General features: G+C 39.2%; 1 protein-coding gene across 1 annotated transcript in view; it reads right to left on the bottom strand.

Annotated features, from left to right (window-relative positions):
• The window catches only part of TOPAZ1 (testis and ovary specific PAZ domain containing 1), a 34,670-nt gene that overhangs the window by 13,919 nt on the left and 778 nt on the right, over positions 1 to 19,973 (bottom strand). The window contains 20 exon segments of the mRNA XM_033165925.1: positions 1,040 to 1,132; positions 4,027 to 4,066; positions 4,068 to 4,176; positions 5,192 to 5,256; positions 5,868 to 5,986; positions 6,702 to 6,770; positions 9,160 to 9,268; positions 10,740 to 10,792; positions 12,112 to 12,190; positions 12,223 to 12,238; positions 14,520 to 14,587; positions 16,107 to 16,227; positions 16,230 to 16,457; positions 16,460 to 16,909; positions 16,912 to 16,975; positions 16,978 to 18,201; positions 18,204 to 18,378; positions 18,380 to 18,455; positions 19,542 to 19,799; positions 19,802 to 19,973. Of these exon segments, the coding sequence (XP_033021816.1) occupies positions 1,040 to 1,132; positions 4,027 to 4,066; positions 4,068 to 4,176; positions 5,192 to 5,256; positions 5,868 to 5,986; positions 6,702 to 6,770; positions 9,160 to 9,268; positions 10,740 to 10,792; positions 12,112 to 12,190; positions 12,223 to 12,238; positions 14,520 to 14,587; positions 16,107 to 16,227; positions 16,230 to 16,457; positions 16,460 to 16,909; positions 16,912 to 16,975; positions 16,978 to 18,201; positions 18,204 to 18,378; positions 18,380 to 18,455; positions 19,542 to 19,799; positions 19,802 to 19,973 (3,588 nt within the window).

The raw sequence follows: 19,973 nt of genomic DNA, 5'->3' as shown, positions 1-19,973 counted from the left end.
TATGTATAAAGCAGTGTTGGGCAACCGGCTTTCAAAATCCCACTGCAAGTGATCAGTTCTGTTATCTGGCATGAGTGATCTTTCCTTCCCCCAGCAGAGAAAGAAAAGGGGGTGGGTTCAGGCTTCACCCACTGTCAGCATTTCCTGCCAACAAAAGATTAGCCCTACTGTATGCAGCCCTCAACAGCAAAGAGGTTGCCAATCTCTAGTATAAAGCCTTATATGACATATTCTCTGGGGATAAGGGAAAACTGTTGGAAGAATTTTATAGCTAAATGGATTTTGGAGGCAACAGCATCCCCAACCTCCAGCCAAATTCTGTCTTATTCACAGTTGCACTGATTCATAGGTAATGCAAATTATACTATTCCTATGGTAAAGCCAGGGCTTATCATAACATGAAGCAGTCACTTCAGGCAACAGATTTTAGTTTGGATGCCAATTTTGCGCCTCCTGCTAGTAGACCTCTGTGTTATGTAAGGAGGGTGTAAATTTTTATTTTTCTTGAGGTATAAAATATCTAAGGTTAGTGCTAGTACTGACAGGGTTGAGTCTTCTAAATACTATGATGTTATAGCCTTTGCAGAGGCCTATAGAAAAAACTAGTACATGAAAGCAGCTTATGATCATGTAAAGGGATGACCCAGAATTCTATAAAGCTGTTATGTAAACAGTAATATACAAATAAATGGGAATTATATGCCACTTTGATCTCATTGGAGCAAACAAACAATAGCTTAGTATATTATCCACAAGGCTGATACTATTTCTTGGCTTAAGTTTTTAATTCTATGTGTATTGACTGTGGATGGTAGAATGTATTTTCAATAAATATGCTCTATGTCCATATAACTTTCTTTTGGAGTCAGTTTTTAAAAGGCGTTGACCTTTGGACCCACAATCTTCAGCATGAGAAAGCATAAAATCAAATAAAAATGAGCATAATTTATGTGATTGATAAGACATGTAAAAGAAGCAGATAAATTTACGCAGAAGGCAGAATGACATTTAAGATAGAATCAAAAAATCAAAGTCATACCTTACAAGAAATGTCAATTAACTCAGGCACTAAGACTCTTAGTTTCATGGACGCCACTTGTTCATAGACACTGAGGAGAATGTCTACAGTTGGCTAAACAAAATGCCTTAACATTAGAGCTAAATACATTAGCTGTTATTAACAGAACTTCAAGGAACAATTTCAATCTGAAACAAAACACTTGGCTCTCATATAGATGGCTTCCAAGAGTTAATCATTAGTCCATGGCATGTGGTTGCCACTTCTGAGTTACTGGGATACTGCACCTGTGCAGTATCACCTGTCCTGGTGAACCTCAAGCACTGGACAGGCAATGTGGTGGTGGTGTGGGAAGTTAATTCTCTGTGGTGACCGCCATGATTTATACTGTATTGTGATATTCTATTATGTTCTTGTTATTTATTGTTTGTAAGCCGCTTTGCGATTCACCTGAATGAAAAGTGGCACAGAAATCTAATAAATCCAATCCAATCAGGTTGTAGGAGGACTTCCACCCTGAGGTACATCTTGCATCATCACTATATGCTGTTTCATGATTGGTGAAGAGGTGCCTCTTTTACTCAGGTCTTTGGATGACATCTGTCTTACTCCTCCTGCATTACTGTTCTGTTAACTTGGTCATGGCTTGTTTTGCAGTCTTATGTTGCTTTGTGGTTTAATGTAACTTGGTTATTTTTGTGATCATTTTTGTAACCTGCCCTACTACATTCACCTCATTTGGTGAATGGTGAGTTATAAGTAAGTTAATTATCTGTCTGACCCTACCAGGTTTTCAGATACACTCAGTACTATTCTGGTGTGGGATCCCATCCATATGAAAGCAAACACCATGCTGCCAGGCAAGGGGTTAAACTGCATTCTATGTTTATCTATTTTTAAATGGCGATGGTCACAATGCAGAGCAATATAAATCAGAGAAAAGTGTGCTGAGTTTTGAAAAATCTGCTATGCAGGGAGTGCGGAAGCACCTATTTGTGTGCACATACAATAGGTTTTTTTTTTGTTTGTTTTACAATTCCTTGCAATGTGTAAAGTCCAATGGCCATAATCCAATGGAGCCACTTATGCATGTGAACACCTGGAACCCAATCAGTGCCATTTCAGGAGTTTTAAATGTCTTAAGTCTCACAGAAGGTGAAAGCAAAGCACTGTTTGTCTATTTGCCAGGGACAAATGCAGTTATGGGCACACAACCTCTTGCTAGGCTCCCAGTTGTCTCAATTCAGTCCTATATTCGTAAAAGTTTACCCTACTTTTCTGTGTATAAGATGAGCTATTTTTACTCTAATGTTCAAAATCGGGGCTTGTCTTATACATGGATAGTGCAGAGAGGGGACGGGCGATTGGCTGCAGCCACGACCAGGAGCTTGTCAACGGCAATTGGGTGGGTGACTGGTGGCTGTGCAAGGGCTGCTGCTGCGCCAATTGGCAGTCTGGTGAGTGATTTTCGGCATTCCTCCCCCCAAAAGCTCAACAACTCTGGGCAACCCTCCCCAGAAAAATCTCAACAACTCTGGGCAATCTCTCCCCCCCCCCATTTTCTTAAATTGGAGTCCCCAATTCTCTTCTGTCTTATAGACAGAAAAATATGCTATCTTCCAAACAAGTGATTTTTTTTGGGGGGGGGTACTTGATCTTAATAACAACTTCTATTTAAAAAGACTAATAAATGTATTGTTTCACAAGCTTTTGTACGACTGAGCCAACTTCCTCAGTGTCATGAACTTTTCTGGGTACTGCGCATAGATATATGTTCAGATGAGGAACCAAAGTTCTGCTGCCTGCTTTCTACCTGTAGTGTTTCTCCAAGAGAGTTTGGCTTCAAGAGGAATCAGGCCTGACTCAGCCATTTCCAGCTAGTAGACACCTGATTACATCAGCTTCCCAGGGAAAGGGCTTAAAAGAAACACTGTCTTGGGTGGTGGCCCCCCAAAGGGAGAAAAACAAAAGGGATCATTTTCTTTATCTTTTTTACTGATTTAAGCTAGCCTGTAAGGTATGATTGGTTGACGTACCATTACACAAGGGATTGGTGCCTGCCGACCTGAAGGAAGCAGTGATGCAACAACTCCTAAAGAAACCCACATGCAGACTTCCTGGTAACTACTGGCTGAACACTAATACTCCCCTTTGAGCCAAGTAATCAAGAGGACTGTGGCACTTCAGTTACATACATTCTTGGACAAGATGCATTATCTAGACCAGGGGTTGTCAACCTGCTCTCTTACGCCCACTAGTGGTCGTTTCAGGATTCTAGGTGGGCGGTAGGGGGTTCTACGGCACAAGCTGAATCCTCCTTCCATCGAGCACTGGTGGGCAGTAAGGAAATTTTACCATCAAGAAAGATGCATTAGTGGGCAGTAGGTATAAAAAGATTGACTACCCCTGATCTAGACCTATTTCAGTCTGGGTTCAGACTTGCTTCGAGACTGATTTAGGCTGCATCCACACTGCAATGCATTCCGTTTTCCTGTTGTTTCCCTGTTATTTGCACGTTATACTTGAGCTTTCACACAACGTAAAAGCCACTTCCGGAAAACTAATGGAATGGACTACATTGCAAGTTTAGTGCTCTTTTCCATGTTATCCAATTTTGGGGAAAACCCGTTTTCAGCCCAGAAAATCAAAGGAGTTTTGCACAGCAATTTTCCTGCCTTTTTGATGGGTTCACACCACAGCCACTCACGTGATGAGTCAGGTACTGCACTTCACTGGCCATTTAAAGGCTGTCTCTCCTTCCTGCTGCACTTTAACATTTTTTGGCTCTTGTAGATTTCTAAAAATTATCTTATGATTTCCAAATTAATAGCTCAGAATCAAAACCCAAGTAAACAAAACTGAGAGCTTATTAAGATAAACACATGACATCATTGTACCATGAGTAAGAAGGCCTTTTAAGCTGCAGTTGTATACCCATTTACTCAATGGGACTTACTTCTAGGTAGACATATACAGGCTTCACTATTAAAAAATACCAAGTTACTTACCAGTATTTTAATCATTATGCTAGTGTGGAATACATGAATATTCTTTCAGCAAACAGCACTGGAGCAAAGATGTTAGCAGTTTATTTAGCACTTGCGAACCCCAGTGCTTTTCAGGAATACCATTTTTGCAGTAATCTGTAAATACCTGGGCTAAAAAAATGGGAAATTTAAGTGTGAAATTGTTTTATGTAGCATGCTACTGAATATTAATTAACACATTTTTAAAAGGCAAAAATGAAGCACTGAAGATCTATTTTACAGGGCAAGTGCATTTGTAATGTTGAGAGCAGTATCTATGAACATATGAAAAGCCCTTTTATTTCTTATCAGCATTATTTCATGATCTGTTGGATGAAAATAGCTGTACCAAATTTTGTTCCTTTCCTTTACAACAATTGTTCTAGTACATCATGGATCTGAAAATGCTCACATCCCTAGTCAAGCCCAAAGAATAATTAATTTAGCACTTTAATCTGTAGGCCACATTATATTTACTGGTTCATAGCTTCACATAAAATGAGAGAGGGATAGCACCTACTAAAGCAAACACCTCAGCAAGGATGCCTCGATATGTCAATATCCAAAAGAACCTTACTGTGGGGAGCATATTAGGAAAACACAATCTCCCTCTCAACAGCGAAATTCACTACCTTGAAAAATGTCATCTAGAGCTTCTGCAACAATTCATCTGCATATTATTGTTTTTTAAAAAAAGAATTGAATTAAATTGTGGTAGGGCCTTGGTCTCATATACATATGTCCTAATAATGATAATACTTCCTGTTTCAGCACTGAAGTAATATATAATAAAGCCCACAAACCAAAGAACTTCAAGAGCTTATACCACAAAAACCCTCATTCAGGTTAGAATTCTAGTTCTGCGTAGAGTTCCAGATCTAAATAGAACTATCCTCTTATTTGGCTAGGCTTTTGCCTTTAGGATCTACATATTAGATTGCCTATCACAAACTATTTCAGAAATGCTGTGCTAGGATACATGTTAAGAAACTATGCAATGTTAACAGCCAAATTTCTACTCAACATAGTTGGACCGTATAATGGAATGTATTATATGGTCTGTTACATATATCCACTTAAAAGTTATGGCACCGTCAATCTTCAAGCAAAACCTATATTTTGTCTTATAATGGTGATTATATCATACCTGCACGCTGCAACAAAACCGCTTCACCGGTACTTATATATGTATTAAGTATTTCAATGAAAAACGGAGAATAAAATAAAACCACAAATCTATTATAAATATATTACAGATAAACTTGCCATCTATTACAAGCGTATTACAAGTTTCCAAAATGTGAGGATCCACAAATGCAAATAAGGTTGCCACCCCCACCCCCTCACGCATGTGTAGAGAACCCAGGAAATAAAGGAATGTTTTATCCTTGTATTGGGCTTCTGCTGAAGATGCAAGCAGCACACTGCTGCTAAGGAATATTGTAAAACCCCATAGGAACCCTCAAGCTGTTCATGGAGAAAAGGCATAGTTTCTTTCACTTCCCATTGTGCATTCTGCCAGAGGCAACAACAGTTAAGGCTGGCACTTTCTGCAAAAGCCAGTTCACAGGTTACATTTGAGCTGTTATTAAAGTTTTATCTGTGCCGTTATTTGATGGCTGCATTCACAGATCACCAATGGGTTCTGTAGTCATCAAGTAATGAACATGTGTATGTCTCTCAGGCCACAGAATTCTCTGATTACTCTACTGTTAATGACAATCTTATCCTGGAGATCTGATAAAGGGCTCACGTATTTTGTTCTTTAACCGGGCAGCACCAACCAAGTATTTTATACAGAGAAGAAACACACAGTTTTTACCTTTTCATGTCTTGGTGCAAGTGAATGTGAATACCAGCAATTCGCTCTCTGACAACCATTCAATGTATTGAAATGAATTCTGCAGAATCCATGGGGTAGATAACTCAATCCTAGGTAAGTCTGCAATGCAACCAGAGAGAAGTCTTTCATTTCCCTCTCAAAATTCTCATTTGAAAACCAAAAAACACATGGTACACATTTTGGGAATTATGTGCATTAAGCAGGGTGTGGACTACTTCACACATAGCACAAAGTGTCATAGTTTGCTTAACCTAACAATGGTTTACTTGAATGTACAACCTAGCCCAGCAAACTAATTATAGCTTATTTTTCTACCAACAAACCATGATGAGAAACCATGATTTGTTATTGGCTTATGAAGCATGGCTTGTTTCTGAAGGAGTGGGTACATTGCTTATGGGAACTACTGGATCCTTTGCTGTTGCTTGAGGCTCAGATCATGGCCTCAGTAGCGTGGAGTGCCTTGCATCAGCTTTCAAGCTAGCAGATTTGAGTCTGAGAACCGGGAGACAGGCTTAGAATCATAGACTTGTAGAGTTGGAAGGGATGCCAATTATGCTAAATTTTCAAAAATTATGAATCAAATGTCTCTAGCAACTATATGCCGTAAGTCAGAAACTTTATATAAAAGCAGGACAGTTGAAAACAGGATGACTAAACCCTATGAAAGAGAACATCAAACAAGCATGTAAACTGCATCTAAGTGTTTAAAGCTGTTTAAACTGAGCTTTAAATGGTTGTTAACAATGTAAATGTTTAAATGGTAGCTAAGCTTATGCTTAGTTTCAGGATTTTTTGAATTTTAAGGACTTACCATAACTTTTTTTTTAAACTGTTGGGATATGATGGCTGCAAAAGAGGAACTTTCCTGAGAATCTGAAATCTAAGATTGAAGAAAAAAAAACACCTAAACTGAATGAAATAGCCATGTCATGATTATACATTATAAACTTCAATTATCGTATCCCAGAGAGGACCGACAACTGAAGTTTTCATTTCCTGTCTATTGACAAGTTAAAGTCTTTTCAAGTACCATGAGTAATAATGAATCTTAAATGAAATTTGCCACACTGGACGGCAAATTCTGCAATTTTCAAACTGATTCTGTGTCAACGTAACAAAGAGTGATTTCTTTATGTTGATATTGCATCTATGCAGGAATACTGTACACCTTAACACATACATTTTCATTTATGTATGTTTTTTCAAATGTTGAATTATATAGACAGTGGCCTGGTTCACACAAACTCTAAACCATGGTTTGTTTAGCCAGTGTCTTTGTTCAAATATCTGGACCCTGCCCATCAGATTAGCCATGGTTTTCTAGCAGCAAACCATGATCTGAAGCCAAAATTTATTGTTACCTTATAAACCACTGGTTGTTTTATAACCAAACAGACTTGCTGTCCTAACCAAACAGACTTGCTTAAGCATGGTTTGTTTTGCCACCCCACCTCAGACACTTGCCAAGCTAGAGGAGTTGTGGTTTGTTTGAGCAAACCATGGTTTAGCATTATATGCCAACACAGTCTGTGTATTACATTGATATCTTACACACAAGTAATGCATTTTGGAAATTATTTTGTGTGTAGCTGTTCTTTTATCTTTCGGTCATATAGCTCTTCAACATCCTAAGAGAAGTACAAAAACTATTTGGAAGAATTAAATGATTTTACTAGTAGGGTAGCAAACCTGTGGTCCTCCATGTTGCTGGACCCACAACAGTACCCCTTTAACAGCCTTTAAACTTGTTGTTTTGACGATTATGTATTTTTACATGCAGTCCTATATTCCCAGGGGATACAATACCTCTTTGTTAAAAAAGTGAGAGGAATGCTTCACTTAACTGTGAAATTCTGTAATTTATTTTAAGTCTTTGAAGGATGTCTCAACGTAAGGAAATTTTTGCCATTTCAATACCCCATTCTGACTTCTGGGGTGACAGCCTTTGAAAGATTTTGAATTCTATTGTAAAGCTGTAACTCTGAAGAATCCAAGTAAGCATGATTAGGTAAGACAGAAAATGTAGTTCTAGTCACATAGGGTCAAATTTACAGACGTTAAAATCATTTGGGCTCTTTGACTGCAATAGGATCTGGCCTGCACCCTACTTTACATGCATGGCCATATTTCTCAAGATTTTATCTATTCAGGATCTAACTCAATATGGTGACTAGAATCCAAAACGCGTAAGGACACTCGTGGATGTTCACTGTGTGTTTTTTACTCTCTGAACGCAAACCTCCTGCCATAGCAAACTACTTTTGAAGTTTCCTTGTTTTCAAAAACAGTTTTGTAATGTCAAAGCTTTCTTGAGTGCAGATAACTAGTTACATGGTTCTCTGAGTCTTGGCCAATGAAAATAGAAATGGCACTCAAATGTTATCCTAAGGACACATAATAATGCACTGATTCAGTAATTTATTTCACTGTCATCTTTAGATTTTGTATAACTAACTTTGCATAGTATTTTAATTAGATGGTCATTTAGCTAAACAAAGATGCATTTATACTAAATCTCAACTAACAGTTGCCCTGGCAAGGGCAAATCTAGAACCCAATTACAATTAAGCTAAGAACCCTCTGATCTGGATACAGAAGGTAGAACTAAGTGAAACAGGCAATAGAAAGGAAACTCCAGATGTTAATTCCAAGCTTTATTACAGAATCACTCTACTTTTCCTAGGTTGGATTTTAACTTCCATAAACAAAGTAACAAACACACCCATCCATATACATTTGCATCAGTTACACAGACATCATGACCAAACCATTTATGCCTCTGGAATGTGCTGTGGGCTCACACACTCCTGCCTCTCCCAACACATTGTTTATGTCATGGTTTGCAGAAACCAGTTTGTTGCCACATCTGAACTGGGAAAACTATGGTTACGACTACCACCAGAATCCACTGCCCACTTCAGCTGTGGTTTAGACTGTGGTTCCCACAGAATGGAAGGGACCTTTAGGATTACCTAGTCCAACCCCTTGCAATGCAGGAATAGGCAGCTGTCCCTTATGGGGATAAACCTGCGACCTGGTGTTATCAGCACCACTCTGTAACCAACTGAGCTATCCAGCATGGGCAAACTATGGCTAGCAGTAATAGCTTGTCTAGTTCAAATATTATAAGATCACGAGTGAGCCCACAGGTTTTTCCTGCAAACCAAACCCTGTCAATGAAACAGACCTTTATACAGACAGAGAAAAGTAGCACTGTAGTACCATAAAAAAAATGTGTAGGTATTTTGAACTAATACAATACCATTCACCCACGGTTTCACTGCTGTGACTTGCTGCCGGGGATCAGTTTTGATAGCAGGAGGTGTCAATTCTAGCTGATGATCATGGCTCATAGATTCAATATATCGAGCCTTCTCACTAAATTCCAAATGAGGAAAAAGATGCTCATTTGACTAATGATACAAAAACTTTATATCTATTATTTAAAAATTAGCACAATAAAGTAAATTGTATTTTCTATACCCAAGCACACTCCCTTGCGAAGGAGAGGAGGCGCTGCTCCTACTGACTGCAAAGATACACATAGCAAGTGAGGTGGGAATGAGAAGAAATGTGAGTAGATAGATGGGATATAGGGCATAGCATTTATCACTTCCTGATCAGTACCATCTAAATGATTGTAACCTGCCCTGGGACCAGCTGATGAGACAATAATTTTTATTATTATTAATCCTCCTCCATTGGCTATATTGGTTAGGGTTCTGCTCCACAGCACTTGTGTTGTGAAGTTCCAAAAGGCTCCATGCTATTTTACATCTATGTAAAATCACTTGTGACGCCATACACTCTGGAGCGACAACCACCCAGTAATATTTCTCCTATGTGCTCAATAGGTGGCAAAGATCAATAATAGACTATAAGAGGGTGAGCAACCTGCAGTTCAATCTAGGCAAGACTAAATTACTACTAACAGGTAGGTAGCCGTGTTGGTCTGCCATAGTAAAAAAAAATAAAAAATCTTCCAGTAGCACCTTAGAGACCAACTAAGTTGTTCTTGGTATGAGCTTTTGTGTGCATGCACACTAGTTTTAAATTACTACTGACAGGCTTGCGTGAATTGAGAAGTGGCCTCTCAACATGTTCTGTATCAAGTTGCTGTTAAATCCTGCACTAACTCTTGATGCTCTTCATGCTGCGGCATGAATTGCCTTCCAGCAGCTAAGGCTGGCCAGCTACAATCTCTGCAAAAACACGGGCAGTTATTATTAAACTATGCATACTTCCAATGCACTGCACATGGGGCTGCCTTTGAAGACTGCTCAAAACCTCAACTGGTTCATAATACTGCTGCTTTGATTACATATTAGAACTGGTCAAGTTGAACATCTTGCCAGTTTTAACACAGTTCCAATGGCTTCAAGTATAGACTTCTTAAGAATGGCTTCAATTCAACATTCAATTTAAAGCCATAAAGAAATAAAATACTGTGGGAAGAGGTTATTTGTTTTGGTTTGTGACTATGTTATGTTTTGGTGTTTTTATATTGTAAACTGCCCTGAGATCCTTGGATGAAGGGTGGTATAGAAAATTATAATATAATATAATATAATATAAATAATATAATATAATATAATATAATATAATATAATATAATAATGCTTGATACCAGGTAGCTTAAAGGACAATTTGCTAGGCAGGTGGTAAGTGGGGAAAGGCTCATTTTGTTTGTGGTGCCTCAGCTCTGTAATGCTCTCCACAAGGGGAGCTTCTGACCAGTCATTTTATCTCTAACATAGGTGTCCAATCTTGACTATAAGACCGAGAAAAAGGTTTGAAGATAAAATGTCGTCCTTTCACTTAACTAGGACTACTTAAAACTCATACACACATTTTTGCAGTGTCTTGAATCTCTGCTTCTTCTTTCACAGTTGAAATTTCATACTGTAAGATTAAAAAGGTTGCAATTCAGTTAAAATAAACAGAAACTCATGTTTCATTTAATAACTTTCACTTTTTGTTCATAGAATATTCAAGCGGAAAAAGTGCGGTTGCTGTTTATGGTTCTGCAACGTCTAAGTCCAAAAAAAAAAAAAAAAAAAAAAAACAACACACCAACTCCCTAATGAGGATATCCTATTTATGAAAAACAATACAACAAAAGCCTACCAAAGTCTTCTTCAATCTAGCATGGAAGGAAGTTCCATGACTTCCCTCTATAGCTCACAGTATTGTAGGCTCATAAGTTAAAAGAACACATCATTTTTTAAATGTTCATCTATTTTCCTTGCTTGCTTAATTTTGATTTGAACACTTAAGATTCACAGCAGAGTTTCAGATTGATGAAGAGAAATTAAAAGTATCATGCTGGTTTAAAACAGTACATCTAATGAATCTCATTGTATTAAAACAGCATACAGACATCTCTAAGGGCCAGGCATAGGCAAACTCGGCCCTCCAGATATTTTGGGACTACAACTCCCTTCATCCCTAGCTAACAGGACTCCCATCATCCCTAGCTAACAGTGGTCAGGGAGTTGTGGTCCCAAAACATATGGAGGGCCGAGTTTGCCTATGCCTGTCTAAGGCTGTAACCCTACGCACACATAATTGGAAGCTAGAACTTCCCAATTTCAGTGGGACTTACTTTTAAGTAAACATGCATTGGATGTGCTGTATGTAGTGCAACTTACTACACAGGCCCGTCTTAGAGGGATCGTCCGCCTGGCGCAACGATCCCTCGGCGCCCCCAGCCTGCCGCCTCTCGCCCCACCTCCCTCCCGCGCTGGCCGCCCCTCGGGAGGGGGGGTGGGCGAGCGGGGGATGAGAGGCGTGGAGTTGGAGCGGGCGCCCGCGCTCCGGCGGGCGGCGCTCGCGCAGGCGGGGAGGGCAGGCAAGCAAGGCGGGCGGGGGGGGAGGGGCGGGAGGGCTGCAAGCCGGCCGCCCTCGCTTCCCAGAGCCCCAGCTGAGTGCTGGAAGGTCGCGCAAAGCCCCGCGCCGCTTCAGCGCTCCCGCTGGGGCTCCGGGAGGCGAGGGCGGGCGGCTTACAGCCCGCCCGCCGCCGGCGCGCGAGTGCCCGCCTGCCCATGGGGGCGGGGGCTGGTTGGGGGGGGAGCCCGGTATGCCGGCGGGCTCACGGGGGCGCCGCGCCACCGGCCTCTATGGATGAGACGGCTCTGTTACTACATGATAAAAGTTCCCTCAAATAAATGACACTCTTTGGCACACTCTTTTATACAGCAAAAATTAATTCACTTCAGTACCTTTTCATTTGCGTCAGAACTCTTTATAACATAATCTGATTCGCTCAATTGCCCATCCTCAAAACAGGATTCTGCTACACTTCTGTGGAACTTATTCCACATAGGAATTCTGTTTTACTTCCGTCAACTGGAAAAAATGCAACACATACTGCTGAAACATAGTAAAATTAAGAACAGAATGCTTAACTATGAAGTTCGCATATCATTGGTGAGTTTTTGAAAAGATGACCCTCCTTACAAAGTATGCAGTAGTACTGTACTAGTTGTGAAATTTCTGTGTTGGGCAACTGCTAAAGGGATACAAATTAATACTACATGATAATCATGTGATCAACAGCAGCAGTCCCATGTGTTTCAAGTAATGAAATGACAGCAATTATCACATGAATATGCTAAATGGGACTAACTTACGACTCAATATTAAAAAGTTTAAAAAATTCTCTATGAAATATGCCTTTTATCTTTACATACACTTAAAAGACAGTATCAAAAATTAACACTAAGACTGTGTGCAGCAGCTTGTGTTTTGTTTCAAATACCGTGTTGGCCCGAATATAAGCCACATCTTTAAAATTGGGGGGGGGGCAAAAAAAAAAAAAAGACCTGAATATAAGCCGCTCCATTCCTCGCTGCTCCTGGCTGCATACTGGGCCGGGTCTGTGTGTGTGGAGCCGTGCTGCATTGCCAACGACCTTTTCCCTTCCTCACTGTCTCCCTTCCCAGCCATGAGAGGACAGGGGACTATGCACAGACGGGTGCCGCTTGACGTGCCCCTGGCGCTGTTTGCTTCACACTCCTGACTGCATACCATAAGGTTGCGAATATAAGCCGCACTTTTAACAGTTGGAATTTGGGAAAAAAGTGAGGCTATATTCAGGCCAATACGATACTTTGTTTTATTTAAAGGGAAAAGGAAATATTCACATTTTTAAGGAATGCAACCAACTGCTGTCATTAGTTGCTGTAAGGGTTAGTACTGTAAAAGGATCAGATCTTCATACAGTCAAACCTCATGTTGCAAATGCTGCAGGTTACGTTTTTTCAGGTTGCACTCGCGCCAAACCTGGAAGAACCGGAACGGGTTACTTCCGGGTTTGGCGCTCGCGCATGCACAGAAATGCTAAATCGCGACCCGCGTGTGCACAGAAGCAGCGCTGCGGGTTGCGAACGTGCCTCCTGCACGGATCATGTCCGCGACCCGAGCGTCCACTATAGATTCAAATAAATGCACTAATAGAATCTGGATAATCAGGCAAGTCACACAGAGAACTAGGGGTACAAACAGCCCCTGCTGGGAATTAAGCAGCGCAACATCTGTCACAGAGCTCAGCAGCTCATAAGAGGCAAAGCAGTGGCTTTGGGCTCCCCATCTTCCCTTGGACAATAAAAGACCCACAGCGTAGATAATTATACATCAGGCAACAAATAATAATGACAAGGAAGTTTTTCTCACTCGATTGTCCTTTTGCTCCTTAACCTTCTGATTAATACGTGATTGAGGGAGATCTAGGTTTACACTTTAAACTAATGGGTATGCCACATCAAAGTTGTTTAAACCTGGACTTCCAGGGGGGAACCCCCAGGATTAATTTAACAACAACTGCATGCTAAGTGCCTCCTCTCATTGTGAGGTATAATCAATCCCTGCATAAGTTTTCATGGCAGCTACAACTGTGATTGGCTTTAAAATAACCCAAATCCTGTATGTGATGCATACAAGGGATAGCAGTACAAGAAACAACAGACTGGAAGAAGCTGATGGCCAAGGAATAATGGAGTGGGTGGAACAGAAGTTAACAGATATAAGAGATTCTGAAAGAACATGAAAGAGCAAGTGGCAAGGTCTTCTCAAAGACAGTTATTATAGTTATGTTTTTGCATACATGTATAGACATTTACATCAACTGCTGATCTTTGCATCAAGCCTAATCATTGACTCACTTCAACAACATTGACTACACATAAGCCGCAATCAGAAATTATCAGAGCATTCTGGGAAAAGAAATATTGCCCAGGACTAGGAATGAAAGAGCAAGCACTGAATTTCTCACAAATACCTAGGATTTAGGGAAAACCAAAATAACATTTAAGAGTAAAGGTAAAGGGACCCCTGACCGTTAAGTCCAGTCGCGGGAGACTCTGGGTTGCACGCTCATTTTGCTTTACTGGCCGAGGGAGCCGGTGTTTGTCCGCAGACAGCTTCCGAGTCATGTGGCCGGGAGCTCACCTCGTCAAAGGGATTTGAACCATCAACCTTCTGATCGGCAAGCCCTAGGCTCTGTGGTTTAGACCACAGCGCCACCCGCGTCCCATTAACATTTAAGAGTAGACGCTGTTTAACACTTAACTCCCCCTGCACAAGTTGTCCTATTCTCCTTAATATTGCATTTTTAAATTCCTGTTCTTACCTTCTGCCAGTGGAACACCAACATCTGTGAAAGACTCCAATGTTCCATCATACTGAATGGGATCTTCTCTGTAAGCAAGAAAATTTTACAAAATGTTAAGTGAAGGGAAAGTTTTCTGAACCAATACCACACTCATCTAACTAAAACACAATGAGTGCACTAAGTCTGCCACAGCTACCCTTAACAATCTGGGTCATGAGTTCTTTGCCCGAGTTTACCCTTGCTCATTAGATTAATCACACTGCTGTTTTTAGCAATTATTGATATTTAACTGAATGTTTTATTAATAAACTCTCTTTTTACTGAAGTATTTATTTGTAATTCTGGTTACAATGTTGTATACAGGCTTATCTTTTCCTTTTTAATCTTACTGTGTTTTATGCAAACCACTTTGGTATTTTTTATGTTAAGCAGTATATAACTATTAGAATAAGAAACCTAACTTTGGAGCTAAGAGACCAGGAATGCATATTATATACAATATACTCTTCCACCTCTCAGCTCAGTTCAACAAGTAGTGCCTTACCAAAGAAAGCTGTTTTATTAACCAGGCTGAGTTTTCATTTAAAATAATTTAAATAATAGGTTCTGGCATTTGAGTGTCAGATTTGAACTGACCCTTCATCATACAGGTGTAACAATAGTGGTATTTTAAAATAGAAAATAAAATGTTAGATGCATCTGAAAGAATCACAAACTGTGCCTTAAAACTAAAGGCAGTAAAATCTTGCCATTCAAATTTGAACATGGAGACCTGCATGCAAAAGCTACAACTGTTAGTTGTACTGACTTTGTTTAGCTACGAAATAGATATGCTCACTTAACTGGGTAATTTATTATAGAATCATTTATTGTGTTTGTGTTTTCTTGTTTTATTATTGTTTGAAATGATTCTGTCTTTTTAAGTATTCTGAGTCAATTGAAGATTCTTTTGTGAGCCTTAGGCATTACAATATACGCAGTTTTAAAGCTGGAGAATTTAGCATAGTTAAGATTCACAAAAGATGTATCAAGATGTTTTTAAAGGCTTTCACCTGCCTAGTGTGGCAAGTTACCAGTCGTAAAGCTGTTATGTATTCTAAACACATCCCCCAAAGGGATCAAAACTTCATAAAGATGCTTCAATACAGGAAAAGCAAATGTAGAATTATCGCATTTGGGAGTATTGATGGTAGGCTGAACTATTCACAACTGCCCACACAACATATTATGTATGCAGTAGTTGGCTTAAATTATTTGCCATTCTGCCCTGGTTGTTTCACATCAGCAGCGAAAAGACCATTTTATACTGTATCTCACCAGCATAGTCAGATGTGTTTCAAACTTCACTTTCAATTGTTACTCTTATATCTTAGTTTTTACTTTTATCACTGGGTTAAAATAATAAAGATAAAAAGCAGAACAATCCATTATTGCTAATCCTCAATTCTCACTGTAAATCCCAATCTATTACTGTAAATCCTACATAATCAAATTTTAGTAACTGTCTAACCTCAAAGTCACTGAATTGTTTAAAGCTAGCAAGAGCACAAGCATCTAATAACTCAATACACTTACTATATAATTATTTCCAGAGGATATGCTTACCTAGGACAGCAATCCAAATGTATTTTCTGTGGAAGCTGAGGGGGTTCCGGTTCCAATTCCATTTCTTCCTTTATGGAAATGCTGGCATTCAAGTCGGTTTGGGTACAATGCCCCTCTTCTTCTTCCTCTCTTCCTTGGTTTCTCCAAACAGATCAGGGTCATCCTGAATTACATCAATCACAAGAACATCATCTTCATAAGCCTTAACAACCTCTGCAGAGAAATTAGCTTTGTCCTGTGCAAAGTTATTGCTGCAACTACTTTCATCATTAGTTGGCACTTCCAACACCACAGCAGAGTTGTGGTTTTGAATCTCCATATAACCAGTACTCAAAGTGTCTGGATTATCGCCAATTCCAATTCTCTCTCATGGGAAGTCTTCACACCTTCATTATGAACACTTCTCTCTTTATAAAGGCTTTCGAGAACACTGTCAAATTGGTCTGCATTTTCTTGTAGGACAGTAATTCCACTAACCTCCTTTGACTTGAACTGATGTCCAGAATTCACATTGGATGAGGTCTCTTTACCTCTGGCTTTCTTCACTGACACAGTAGAATCTAGGATGTCTAAAGGACTGCAAATATCTCTTCTTGACAATCTAGTATATTCTCTTTTTCTGGATTCATTTTTATCCTTCAGTAAAGGAATTTTGAAATTTGATAGGTTCCCTTTGATTAGCGGTTCTTGTTTGACAACAGATGTCTTCCTATGTTTTCCACTGTCCGAACAAACACAATTATGGGTATCTATAGAACTGTTTCTCTTTGCTATACTTCCTTTATTTTTAGCCTCTTTGCTGGTGAATTTAAAGCTATTTTTGATTTCTTTACATTCTTAGTGCTAGATGTGCAACGTTTAGGTCTCTCCCCATACCCATAGAGGAAATTCTGTTGTCGTTAGCAGTAGCTGAGTGAGCCTTGCATATATGAACTACAGATTCTGAGGTTGGGTTTTCATTGGGAAGTTGCATTTTATGATCCATTACCTTATATGCAGAAGCTTCGACAGTACAAGCCAATGGTTTATGAAGCTCTGCCTGGCCAGAGAGAATTACTGAATCAGAAACTCTTAAAAATTCTCTTTTCGAGTCTGATGCATGATTTTTACCAAACCACAAGTATGTTCTAGCACACGATTCATGGGGCCAAACATTTTTACCAGAAATTGGTACTGCTCTTTGACAGCTTTGTAGCTCCAATTTCTTTCTAACTTTATATATTGTGTTTTCTTTGACGGATCTTTTTTCTCTTTTCATACAGCCAGCAACATTATTGCTGTGGTCGGTAATTTTCTGACTGACTAATGTCTCCCTTATAGAGTTCTCAACCAATTTATTACTACAGCAAAGTTGTGGTTCTATGCTGCTTAACTTATTTTTCTTTTCAAGAACCTCCGATTTTTCAAAACCAATGGCACTGTATGTGGTAAAGTGTGCTTTCCTCATCTCTGTACCACGAGATAATTTGGCACGTTGATGTTGAGGTTTATGAACAGCCTTCTCAAGAACAAAATCAGGTGTATGACCAAATGAAGACAATAAAGTTGCTTCATTGTAGAGTGGGTTTTCCAAAATCGTTGAACTTGTTACAGCAGTTTTATTCTCCATTTGTAATCCACATTCACTGTGTATGTTCACGCTTGTGAAAGCTTCCTGGTCTGTTTTTCCCCCCAGATCCTCAAGCACTTTAACCCCTTTATTTAACTTTTTGAAATCTAAACACATTTTACTTTCCCTGGATTGCTTTCTATTTTGACATCTTGAGTTCTTAATATTTTGGCACATCTTTTTTTCAACCAATGTACTTTTTTCTGGAAATGATTGTCCAGCTTGTACTATATTAGGGCTGCAACTCAAATCGTTCTGTCCCATATCCCTGCTAGAGAACAAAACCTTACACTGATCAAGTGCAACATGCAGAGATCCAGAGTGAACCTTACAGCTCTGGGTGGTCTCAAAATCTGTAGGTGTCAAGAGTGCCTTAATGTAACGACAGTCAAGCAATCTCACTACTGGAATAGTAGTCCTTTCTACTGTATAATGCAAAGTATTATGCCTAGAAAGCCATTTGCATTCTTCATTTTGCTGCACTACCAGTGCATTTGTTCCACATTTTCAGCTACTGTTGTGTCCAAAAGCTGTGAATTGGCATTTGTAACAGGAAACAAGGAAGTATCCGCTCCAAAACAAGGGATGACAGGATCTTTGCTTTCAGTCTCATCCAATTTAGATACTGGAAGGTTTGCAGATTGCTCTAGCAGATTTTGTATTGCAATCTTGAGAAGTACTCAGACCAGTCTTGCGAACTTTTCCATGCTGTATGCTTGAAAGTTCATGGACTTGCTCTCCTGAGTTAAAAAAGGGGATAATAATTAATCTAATGTTGAATGCATTCTAATATACAAGGTTGTACTTTGCCAAAGCATATCTGAAATAAATATGTATTTTATAAAAATGCCTTTATAAACTGCAAGTGCAGTAACGACTAGCATATCTAATGGCTTAAAAATACAAAAGCATGGTTCTCAGCCACTATGGCATTCATTAGTATAGCAATTAGAATAATAGAATTAGAAATACAGAATATAAGAATCACAGAATTGTAGAGTTGGAAGGGACCACAAGGGACATCTATTCTAGTCCAATCCCTGCAATGCAGGAATCTTTCACCCAACATGGGGCTTGAACCCATGACCCTCAGTTTAAGAGTTTCATGCTCTACTGACCGAGTTATGTATTTTGCTACTGGCTATACAAAATTCTTGTTTTTTGAAAAAGTTTTTTAAACTGCTAAAATAAATTTGCCAGCATTTCCAGAACGGCAAAAAAATCACAATATTGTAAATTCAATGCTACACATAAAGAAATTACACAAGTAGAATGTGCACATATATACACACACATACATAATATAGGCAACATACCCAAAGTAGGAAAAAAAGTTCGTGAAATTGTAAATTCAAACTTTGCCACTTTTGCTGATATCCCTAGTTAGCGTCTGTTAACAAGCATATTAAGTTTTTCCCATAGCTTAAGTTTAAGTAAAGGCTAAAACTGTGAAGCCTTACATTTTCATTAGTCAAAAGTGAATCTAAATATGAATCAAAAGGAGCAATTTAATGGCTTCACGCAAATTGTAAACAGAAACAGTGCTCCTTAGTCAGGGATGGAATTTCAGCCTCTTGTCTCCTCCAGCAAGAAGCTTGCTTTGTGAAGTGTCCCAATAAATTTACTGTACGGTACAATGCTTTCTAGCTTAAGATTTCCTAGTTAACAGTATCCTAGTGTAAATAAATACCTGTGATTTAGTTTTTATATTAAATTTGAAAATGTATTAAGATTTTCAGGCTGTAAAAAAATAAAGGCGGGGGGGGGGTTATGGTGAAAAACATAACATACAAATACAAAGAGAAAGAGGGAATAAGCATCCTTACTAGATGTTCTGGTCTTTTTTTTTAGTTCAGTTGAAGTCAGAACTTCATCCTTTCCATTTCTCTGTTTCTTAATACTACCATGTACTCTGGTAATCAGTAGATCCTCTGTGGGTCCACAATCCATCATTTTCTCCTCAAAGATCACTTGTCTACACCCAGGAACCTCTGAAACAGACTTCTCTGGTGTCCAGCTCAGGTTCTTACTATCATTTTTGCACACCACTGATTTCAAAGATGCTCGGGTTACCATTTTATGCTTTCTTTTTCTGCAGTGTCCCTATACCTTCCATTCTCTTCTAGATTTGCCACACTTTTCAACAGGCATTTGCTATTTTCTGCACCTACATGTAATTTTGCTAGATTCTCTGCAACAGAAGAATTCTCCCCTCTTTCTCCCAAAGTTCTCAGGCTTACGTTCTGTATACCAGGCTT

Source organism: Lacerta agilis, chromosome 12, assembly GCF_009819535.1.
Source record: "Lacerta agilis isolate rLacAgi1 chromosome 12, rLacAgi1.pri, whole genome shotgun sequence".
Taxonomy (NCBI): Eukaryota; Metazoa; Chordata; class Lepidosauria; order Squamata; family Lacertidae; genus Lacerta; species Lacerta agilis.
Note: the sequence above shows the minus strand (reverse complement) of the source record. Positions and strands in the feature narration are given on the sequence as shown.